Source organism: Salvelinus alpinus, chromosome 9, assembly GCF_045679555.1.
Source record: "Salvelinus alpinus chromosome 9, SLU_Salpinus.1, whole genome shotgun sequence".
NCBI classification, from domain to species: domain Eukaryota; kingdom Metazoa; phylum Chordata; class Actinopteri; order Salmoniformes; family Salmonidae; genus Salvelinus; species Salvelinus alpinus.
Genome location: NC_092094.1, coordinates 41,779,313 through 41,790,534, shown reverse-complemented (window position 1 = coordinate 41,790,534; position 11,222 = coordinate 41,779,313). Strand labels below are relative to the sequence as shown.

General features: G+C 44.1%; 1 protein-coding gene across 3 annotated transcripts in view; it reads left to right on the top strand.

Annotated features, from left to right (window-relative positions):
- The first annotated feature begins 2,932 nt into the window (after positions 1-2,932).
- Positions 2,933-11,222, top strand: part of jph3b (junctophilin 3b) — a 48,632-nt gene continuing 40,342 nt past the window's right edge. Inside the window, exon 1 of one of the 3 annotated variants that reach the window (XM_071326240.1) lies at positions 2,933-4,517. In XM_071326240.1, coding sequence (XP_071182341.1) covers positions 4,136-4,517 — 382 coding nt within the window. In that variant the 5' untranslated portion in view covers positions 2,933-4,135. The remainder of the gene's footprint in view (positions 4,518-11,222) is intronic. The other 2 variants (XM_071326238.1, XM_071326239.1) reach the window with 2 other exon arrangements.

Genomic DNA, 11,222 nt, shown 5'->3' with positions numbered 1-11,222 from the left:
ATTTTTATCATAGGTACACTTCAACTGTGAGAGACGGAATCTAAAACAAAAATCCAGAAAATCACATTGTATGATTTTTAAGTAATTAATTTGCATTTTATTGCATGACATAAGTATTTGATCACCTACCAACCAGTAAGAATTCCGGCTCTCACAGACCTGTTAGTTTTTCTTTAAGAAGCCCTCCTGTTCTCCACTCATTACCTGTATTAACTGCACCTGTTTGAACTCGTTACCTGTATAAAAGACACCTGTCCACACACTCAATCAAACAGATTCCAACCTCTCCAAAATGGCCAAGACCAGAGAGCTGTGTAAGGACATCAGGGATAAAATTGTAGACCTGCACAAGGCTGGGATGGGCTACAGGACAATAGGCAAGCAGCTTGGTGAGAAGGAAACAACTGTTGGCGCAATTATTAGAAAATGGAAGAAGTTCAAGATGACGGTCAATCACCCTCGGTCTGGGGCTCCATGCAAGATTTCACCTCGTGGGGCATCAATGATCATGAGGAAGGTGAGGGATCAGCCCAGAACTACACGGCAGGACCTGGTCAATGACCTGAAGAGAGCTGGGACCACAGTCTCAAAGAAAACCATTAGTAACACACTACGCCGTCATGGATTAAAATCCTGCAGCGCACGCAAGGTCCCCCTGCTTAAGCCAGTGCATGTCCAGGCCTGTCTGAAGTTTGCCAATGACCATCTGGATGATCCAGAGGAGGAATGGGAGAAGGTCATGTGGTCTGATGAGACAAAAATAGAGCTTTTTGGTCTAACTCCACTCACCGTGTTTGGAGGAAGAAGAAGTATGAGTACAACCCCAAGAACACCATCCCAACCGTGAAGCATGAAGGTGGAAACATCATTCTTTGGGGATGCTTTTCTGCAAAGGGGACAGGACGACTGCACCGTATTGAGGGGAGGATGGATGGGGCCATGTATCGCGAGATCTTGGCCAACAACCTCCTTCCCTCAGTAAGAGCATTGAAGATGGGTCGTGGCTGGGTCTTCCAGCATGACAACGACACGAAGCACACAGCCATGGCAACTAAGGAGTGGCTCCGTAAGAAGCATCTCAAGGTCCTGGAGTGGCCTAGCCAGTCTCCAGACCTGAACCCAATAGAAAATCTTTGGAGGGAGCTGAACGTCCGTATTGCCCAGCGACAGCCCCGAAACCTGAAGGATCTGGAGAAGATCTGTAGGGAGGAGTGGGCCAAAATCCCTGCTGCAGTGTGTGCAAACCTAGTCAAGAACTACAGGAAACGTATGATCTCTGTAATTGCAAACAAAGGTTTCTGTACCAAATATTAAGTTCTGCTTTTCTGATGTATCAAATACTTATGTCATGCAATAAAATGCAAATTAATTACTTAAAAATCATACAATGTGATTTTCTGGATTTTTGTTTTAGATTCCGTCTCTCATAGTTGAAGTGTACCTATGATAAAAATTACAGACCTCTACATGCTTTGTAAGTAGGAAAACCTGCAAAATCGGCAGTGTATCAAATACTTGTTCTCCCCACTGTATATATATATATATATATAATTTATTTTTTACCTTTATTTAACTAGGCATGTCAGTTAAGAACAAATTCTTATTTAAAATGACAGCCTAGGAACAGTGGGTTAACTGCCTTGTTCAGGGACAGAACGACAGATTTGTACCTTGTCAGCTCGGTGATTCAATCTAGCAACCTTTTGGTTACTGGTCCAACACTCTAACCACTAGGCTACCTGCCACCCCATACACGGGGTACAAGTACTGAGTCGATGTGCAGGGGTATGAGGTAATTGAGGTAGATACAGTATGTACAGTATGTACATATAGGTAGGGGAAAAGTGACTAGGCAACAGGATAGATAATAAGCAGTAGCAGCAGCATATGTGATGAGTCTAAGGAGGTCCCACAAGTGAAGGGAAAAGGTGAGAGGAGGAGAGTGCATAGATGCGAGAAGGAATGCAACAAACAAAGGGATAATGCTGTTATGCAGCTGCTATGAAAGTGAACTGTGTTTGCATGTGATCAGGGGTGTATTCATTCTGCAGATTCTGTTGAAAAACGTTTCATAAACGGAAGCAAACGGAATGAAACGGTGACAAACATACCTGAATTTGTCCAATAGAAACTCTTCTTTGCAACTGTAGAACTAATGATTACACCCTAAATCAGCTAGATGCAGGCAAGAGTGTGAAAGGCAGTATTGAATGTGTCAATGTCTGTCGCATTGATTACTCAAATTTCTCTCGACCTGTGCACTTACGTTATAGACTTGAATTTGTAGGCTAGGTTGTAGCAACCTCATGATGGGTATAGGGAAAATGTTAGTATCATGTAGTAGCCTAAACCTATCGATGTTACATTGAGCTGGGTGAGTGGGATATGAATAGCAGTACTGGTGTGGACCGTGTTAATTTCTTACTGATGTGGACACCAACGAACTTGAAGCTCTGGACCCGCTCCACTACAGCCCCTTCAATGTGGATGGGGGCATGCTCAGTCGTCCATTTCCTGTAGTCCCCGAATCTCATAATGAAACAGAATTGTGGTGAATACAATCTTACCACAAATACGAATGCTATCTTATAAACTATCGTATAAACAGATTTAGCCGTCTCTATCTATTACCTTATAATTTGCTTACATGTTGATGAATCGTGTTTTTATGCACAGACCAGAGATGGAGAGGTCAAAGGGGCTAAAGGCTTAAGAAAGCAAATAAAAAACCATCTCTGCTCTTCAGGGCAGCAAAAGAGAGAGAAGAGAGGCTTGGATCTTATGCTGCCTCTGTCTCTTTAAAAACAGGAGCATGCAATCTCTGCTCTTCAGGGCAGCAAAAGAGAGAGGAGAGAGAGGCTTGGATCTTATGCTGCCTCTGTCTCTTTAAAAACAGGAGCACGCATGTGAGGGGGAGGGGGTGTTGGCTAGTTGGAACAGTCCTCTAATGAGGAGATTTGAGAGACACAGAAGAGAGAGCGAGAGAGAGAGAGACCCAACCATAAGGAGAAAGGGGGAAATGAGATGACAACAGAATGCAGGCTGTGATACATAAAAGAGCATGATGTATTGAATCAGAGGAAAAGGAGAAATAAATCTGGATTTCTCACCGGCAAGGGAGCAAGAATAAAAGCATCAGTATCGCTAAACCACTTAAGGACGTGGATTAAAAAAGAGAGAGGGAAAGGGAAAGGAGAGGAGGAAAATAATCAGATCACTTGTTTATTTTCATGGTCCGTGTGCGCACTTGCTGTCGGTGAGAGTGTGCATATGTGTGTGCGCATATGGGAAGAGACTGCATTGCTGTTCACTAGCAGAGGCATCAGGAGAGAACCAAGCTGAAGCCCTCTTTTTTCTTTCTCTCTCTCTATTTCTGTGTTGCACTGTGTGGCAGGAGCATGTTGGGTGGGTTGAGTACAAACGACAAGCTGAGCTAGCCAAAAGAGATGAACCTGTAACGCTGTAAATGCTGTTGGATCTGGCCAGTGGCTGACTGGTAGCTGTGTGGGATCCCAGGTTTCTAGGTGGAGCCTGGTGGTCTTCAGCTGACTGGTAGCTGTGTGGGATCCCAGGTTTCTAGGTGGAGCCTGGTGGTCTTCAGCTGACTGGTAGCTGTGTGGGATCCCAGGTTTCTAAGTGGAGCCTGGTGGTCTTCAGCTGCTAGGGAGAGTTAAAGCTAAAAGCCCCAGAGAGGAGGAGGCACACGCAGCTGGGAGTGTGCCGGCAGTGGGGCCCTGCGTGGAGGGAGGGGGCCAGAACCTAAACCCCAAAGAAAAGGAGTTTGCTGTGTTTGTGTTGGCAGGGAGGACGCATGGCTGGCGAGGGCCTTCCCCCTTCTGTGAGCTGCAGCTGTAGGAGATTGGACTGGGAGTGACAGTGAACCAAACCTCCAGAATAATGGTTTAAAGAGGTTCCCACTGCTCCTCCCTGGCCTGACAGGAGGGACCCTACACTCTGGGGGTCTATTTTGCTTTTTCCTCTTTTTATTTTTCTCTTTAAGTCAACCCGGGGGATTTGTTTGGGTGTCTTCCTCCCCCCCACACCTCATCATCATCCCTAACCCCACCTCCAACTCTGTTTTTAGTTAGTTTTCTTTTTTTGAGATTTGGGGGATTTGCCAAAACCTATTTCATGCATGTCCACTGGGGGCAGGTTCAACTTTGATGATGGGGGGTCATACTGTGGCGGGTGGGAGGAAGGCAAAGCCCACGGCCATGGCATCTGTACTGGGCCGAAGGGCCAAGGCGAGTACTCAGGGTCCTGGAGCCATGGCTTTGAGGTGGTGGGGGTGTACACATGGCCCAGTGGGAACACCTACCAGGGCACCTGGGCGCAGGGCAAGCGCCATGGGATTGGAATGGAGAACAAGGGCAAGTGGGTGTATAAGGGGGAGTGGACAAGTGGATTTAAGGGACGCTACGGCCTCAGGGAGAGCACCGGCACCAGCGGGAAGTACGAGGGGACCTGGAACAACGGTCTTCAGGACGGATACGGCACTGAGACCTACTCCGATGGAGGTAAGACCCAGTCCCAGACCCAGACCCAGACTGAGTCATGTTTAATGGGTGAGTACCCTCTGTGTAAAGCATCAACATATGGATATTGAGATACAGACCAGCAGGCCCATTCTTCATAGTGAGTTGACAGTATTCGGGGAAACCTAGGTGCTAGGTGTTCCATGAGGTCACCCACCCCACCCCCCTCCACCACACACACACACACAATCTAACTGTCTCCTGCTTCATTCTTCTCCTATCTCTCAGACACTCTCTAATCTCTCTTTCTCCGTCCATCTGTCAATTGGGAAAGCAGTTCCCTCTCCCCTGCTCGTGCTGCAGTGGGAGAGACATTTCGAGGCCCAAATTAAGGTCACCGGACTCCGCATGCAGCCTGAGAGAGAGATTTCAGGTCACCCCCAAAGCACAGGGAACAAGCAGACAGACAGAATCATGGTAAACCTGGCTGGGAGGCCATAAATACACACCTTGAAGCTGACAGTGATGAGAGTCTGGAAGTCCTTACTCTACCTCAAATTCACACACACTCTCTCTCTACTAAGGTGGATTTCAGATCCATTCAGATATATTTATCAAAACACTTCCTTTAGCAAGGCAAAGGCACTTAAAACAATCACACAGTCAAAGGGCATGACGGTCTGTAGAATATTTTGATTTCTTCTGGTGAAACCTCCTGGTGCAACACCATACTCTTAGAACAGAAGGTGCTATCTAGAACCTAAAAGGGTTATCCAATGGCTGTCCCCATAGGAGAACCCTTTGAAGAATCCTTTTGGGTTCCATGGAGAAGCCAAAAAGGTTCTACATCAGTGGAGGCTGCTGACGGGAGGATGGCTCATAATGATGGCTGGAATGGAGCGAATGGCATCAAACAAATAGAAACCAGCCATTACCACGAGACCGTCCTCCCCAATTAAGGTGCCACCAACCTCCTGTTTTCTACATGTAAGGGTTTTTTTCTTCTCCAATTTGGTTTTGAATTCTCTTTTATTTTATATTTATAAATTGTCAAATGTGTGAAAATGTAAAATGCAGGGCTCCCTTGTTCTCAATGGGTATCCTTGTTGAAATTAGTAGAACCATTTTCACAGAGGGTTCTACATAGAACCAAAAAGTGTTCTACCTGGAACCAAAGAGTGTTCTAGCTGGAACCAAAAAGTGTTATCCTATGGAGACAACGAGGAACCCATATGGAACCCTTTTTCTAAGAGTGCATTGTTAAAGTTATATAACTCTCTAGCACCAGAACCTTACACAACTATGCACCCAACCAACAGCCCAATGAACACTGGCTGAGTCAGGAGAGGAGGCTAATGAGGACAGAATATGCAGAATAGATATGACACAGACGATATCCACAATGATAACAGTTACAGTGTCCTCTCTGAAGTGAGCACCAGGCCAGCGAGGCTTTGTTATAATGAAATGAGTATGAGGCATAAGATAAAGAAAGGGATTTGGAGAAGACAGACTGGTAGATGAAGATGGAAAAGCAGGAGGTATAGTATAGAATAGTGTACTATTTTCGTATGAGAGACACTCCAGAGAAACTTCAAATCTACAGTATTCATTATGTAACACTTCATGTGTTCATTATGTAACACACACTAACATGTGTCCTTAAATTTGTCAGTGTCTTTAAAATCCTCCAGTATACTCTTCCTGTCTGAAGGCTTCAGCATTTTATGCCCAACAACAATTGTTATCAGTTGATTTCACCATCTAACATTGACAATAAGAAAGTCTTGCATTCTACCCCCAAACTTTGCTCACACAGCCCAATGAACATCGCACACCCTGCTTATCATATCACTCCTCAGGAGAAGGATCTATGCCCGGAGCAGTTGTTTTTCTCTATATTTATATCTGTCTACCTCGTTCCACTGCATTACAGCAGTGGCGCCTCTGTCTCTGTACAGCAAGTTGCTGTGGGAACGCACACAGACATGCAGCAGGGCTGCGTGTCACAGGGGACTCAGTGTTGCTCACTCTGATTGGCTGGCTGACTCTGCTAATGTTGTTTACTTACTTGAGCAGTGAGCGCTTATCTGGCTGCTACATCATAATCACAGAAGAAAGTGACAGAGAGGGGGAGACAAAGATACAGAGAGGTTACAGTAGCATTGTCTTTCCTCTCAGGAGGAGTTAGAAATGGTATACTGTCAATGGCCATGGAATGAGGAACCCATCCAAGGAGCTATCTAAGGAGAACACTACAACTGCGTGTAAAAGAGAAGATACTACATGTCATGTAGTGTTTTTGATGGTTGTTGACACGCCACCTTGATTGCTGATTAGCACATCTGTGATTGGGAGTAAAGCAAACTCACTGTACTGGGAGCTACAGGAAACTGTCCTGACAGTTGTTTCTGGATAGGAGTCAATATTACAGTGCAGTAGCCTGTATGATTTGACCCCTGACCTACATACTGAACCAACATGGTGTTTAGAAATGGTTTGTGCCATGTAGAGATGAGGAGGGGCCTAATTGTGTAGATGGCCAGGCGATTTAGGTTATTGTATCCTTGGGCAAGGTGTGTTATCTAAGTTATTGAGGTAATCTTTTTGCTGTTGAAACAGATTATGTTAATGAGACCTAAGAGACAGCAAGCGCAGTTCCTCAAAATGATGAACATGATGTGAACAAACGTTTGTGATGTCCCAATTCAATTTTTCAGGGGAATTAACGTTCAAATTATAATTCAATTTTTAGGATGTTTCTATGAGTTAAATAATCCTTAAATGGACAAATCTAAGACTGGGGCACATCATCGCCTCTCTGCGACAGAAACAAAATCCAAAACGAAATCCCTTAACCGGATAACATCCGTAGTCGATTTAAGCTTACTGAGAGATTTAGCTTTTAACTGCAGCTCATTTTGAATGTTGGCGTTTCTCTAGCAGTTTCGCTAGCTGTAGTCTGTCCTGGATTGCAGTCTGTCTGTGTCTGTTCTAGACAGCTCTTCTACGGTTGTCTTGCAAGCAGAGTGACATCAAACATTCCCATACCCACATGATGCTCCTGTTTCAGAAGATGACACACACATTACGAAAGCAGCACCTGCTTACAACACTGCTGTAGCATGTCTCTTGTTCTGTCCCATGCACATTACTCTGTCTGTCTCTCTCTCACACACTCACACACAAACACACTCAAATCTGAAGTTCAGGTGCTGACTTGATGAAATATAAAAGTATTAATAATTCATGAAAGAGTCAATCCAAACACACTTTCTGCCATCCTTACTCCAGTTTGAATATCCTCTGTTATGAATTGTACACACTATGCGGTCGAGGGCTTTGTGTTGCATATTGGGGGGGTCCAAGTCAATTGGTTCCAGGGTCAACACCCTGGGGGTTCAGGGGTAGACTTTGAGGTAGCCTACGTTTGCTCTGTTTGGTGTGTGTGGCGGGGTGTGGCTTGAAGCAACGAGTGCCGTATTTGAAGGGCAGCGGTGTATTTTGAACCCACAGCCCAAACCCCTCCCCGGTTTTTCAACTGGTCGTTCAGAACAGCACTGTTTCCGTTTAATTGAACGTTGCATTAAAACAATTTGTACTGAACACAGCTCTGGTGTCTTTTCTACTCCAAAATTAATGAAAATAAAATGATCGTAAGGCCATGAAAGGATAATTCCCCCTCCTCCCAAAAAATGAGGCTAACAACATATAAGCACGATCACCTGTAGCCCAACTGATGCAGCATAGTGGCTGAACCATAGGGTTGCCCATCTTTATTTTTGCTAATCATTAAATAGATGATTAGTGATGAGTGCTTTCCCCCCCAAAAAATGTTTTCTAAACATAAATATGGAGGATATGTTGCTGCTGCTGATGGTCAGAGTTTGTGAGACAGGCATGCTGCCTCTGACTGGGGAGATAATCAAAATCAAATCAAATTGTATTTGTCACATGAGCGGAATACAACTGGTGTAGACTTTTCCAAGAAACCCTTTCCAACTAGGCAGAGTTTAAATATAGTAATAAAAATAGTAACACATTAGATATAAATGAAGATACACAAGAATGGCGCCATATACAGGGAGTACCAGTAACAGATCAATGTGCAGAGAGGTACGAGGTATTTGAGGGACATGTACATGAAACAGGCATGCTTGAGGTTCAAAGAAACAGCCCTTCTCTAATTCTGTAGCATTCTAGAAACCAGTTGTTTCAAAGTTTATAACACTACCAAATGTGTCTTTGAACTCACAAAACTTTACCTAATATAACCGTTACCAATTATCACTCATTTTGAGAAATACTGCTCACAATATAGTGGCACAGTAGAGGAGCGCTTCTTTGGTTTATAGTTAATCCACGCGGTGCTCTTTGATCATGGGATGAAATACTATAAAACAAAAAGAAGTTGCTGCTGGATAGTAAACACTGCGGAACAGCCTTTGTGTAAACAAACTTCCAGAAGTAGTCAAAGCACTCTTATTTAAAAGCCTTTAATTTATTACGATCATGTCCCCCCGCAAGTTATGCGCCTGTATGCGGCCTATAATATCAAAATGAGAGCCAGCATTTGATTACAGGTTGAGTAAACTTGGAAAAAGTAATGCAATCTCGATTGGAAGGAATATACAAACAGCCAAGTTCAACCTAAAAACAGAACAACGCACATTGTTAAAGACACTATAATAAATTATGTATTGGCGCGTAATCAAATCAGGATTGCTGTGATGTGTCCGCGTCTCTGATCTTCCGCGTTTAACCATTTGTGCTGCCGCCTGTAGTGCTGCTTTTACGCATCTCGCAGCACTTCGGGTGAAAACCTCCATCGAATTCGTTTTGACATCTGAGTTACAGAGTCCATAGAAAACCAACTATTCTTAGAAGATTATTGTAGGCTAAATGCATTACATACTAGGCCTTAATGTGAACAAGCTGTGCATGAAAACGACGGAAGACGTTTCTTTCAAAACTTTAGCTGTTTTCATGGCTGTGGGGAAATTAAATAATATGCTCCCTGATTATTAACTCGACCGAGAGATGCCTCCACAATGCAGAATTTTCTACTACGCCCGAGTTAACCGAGGAAACTACTGTAGCTTAATTCTGAAATGAAATAGGCTTTCCGACTTCCTGATCGAGCTGTAAGGGCACATACCCCGTGGGAAACTGTTCAGGCAAACCACCGATGAACGTGCATCCATCCACCCACCCACCCCCACAAAGAGAACGTTTAAGCACCGTGGAGTCTATAACGGCTACATACTGTACGGATGACACGATTCAAGTAGGCCTGCCTATGCTTGATGTGGAATGATTCATGACATGCGTTTTATGTCAATGGCAATGAAAGGAAAAGGAAAATGTCACTGACATTTCAGGGGCACTTAATACTTTTAATTTAATCAACACACATTTGTTAAAAGTTTATACAGATACTGCATTTTTCTCTGCTAGATGTGACATTGGATTTAATTGATGTCTATAATCTATGTTCATGTGTGTTGCACCAGACATTATAGCCTAGCCTAGCAATGCTTGACTAATGACTGTAGTGAGATACAAGTCCTAATGGGGAGATTCCCATGGAGTCAATGGATCCCCAAAGACTCAGAGTTTACCCATGCTGCCCTCTCCTGAGAGAGAGAGACATCCCTTCCCTACTTTCTTTATGCTTGACCTCCTTCACTGAGAAAATCTGCTGTTGCAGGTCGGGGACACACCAGTCTTTCATTACGGCCTGATTCTAGTTAATGTGTCTGCAAACTATAACAACAATATAATATGCTGTGTCATGGACCTGATCAAACTTTCAATAGAGGAGAAGTCACTTCTCTGTGTATGTGGACTCTGTTCAAGCCAGACATAACCCAAGTTATTTCAGTCAGGACTTTATTTCAGCTGTGTCAGCAAAAGCTGTAAAAATACTACATTTTCAGAGACACACGGAAGAAGCACTCATACTCACACACAGACACACACTCACACATTCTCAACCCCCCATCTCTCGTTATCTTTCTCTCTTTCTCTCTCTCTGTATTTCTCTCTCTCTACCTTTGGAGTGTCTGTGCTGGAATTAGAGACAGTGGGTGAAGGTGAGGAGCAGAGAGCTGAAGAACAGGAAGTGATCCTGGATAGAAATACGAGATGTGCCAGAGCAGAGCTGGAAGGCGCTGGCTAATTTCACTCTGTCTGTCTTGCTGTCACTGTCTTTCTCTGTGGGAATATAAATGTAATCCTATAAATTGAGGCCTGTGTTTGATCCATCATATGTCACACAGCTGTTGACTGATCAGGCGGGTGTGGCCAGATGTCGGCCAGCTGTCTGTGACAGGAAGAGTATACTGGAGTATTTTAAAGACACTGACTGATTTAAGGACACATTGAACAGCACATTGTGTTACATAATGAATAATGTAGATTTGAAGATTCTCTGGAGTGTCTCTTATACAAAAATAGTACACTATTCTATAGTATGTATACCTCCTGCTTTTCCATTTTCATCTACCAGTCTGTCTTCTCCAAGCAGTAGCAACAGCTCCTATTGCAGCAGTAGCAGCAGCTCATATAGCAGCAGTAGAAGCAGTAGCAGCAGCTCTTATAGCAGCAGTAGCAGCAGCTCTTATAGCAGCAGTAGCAGCAGCTCCTATAGCAGCAGTAGAAGCAATAGCAGCAGCACTTATAGCAGCAGTAGCAGCAGCTCCTATAGCAGCAGTAGAAGCAATAGCAGCAGCTCTTATAGCAGCA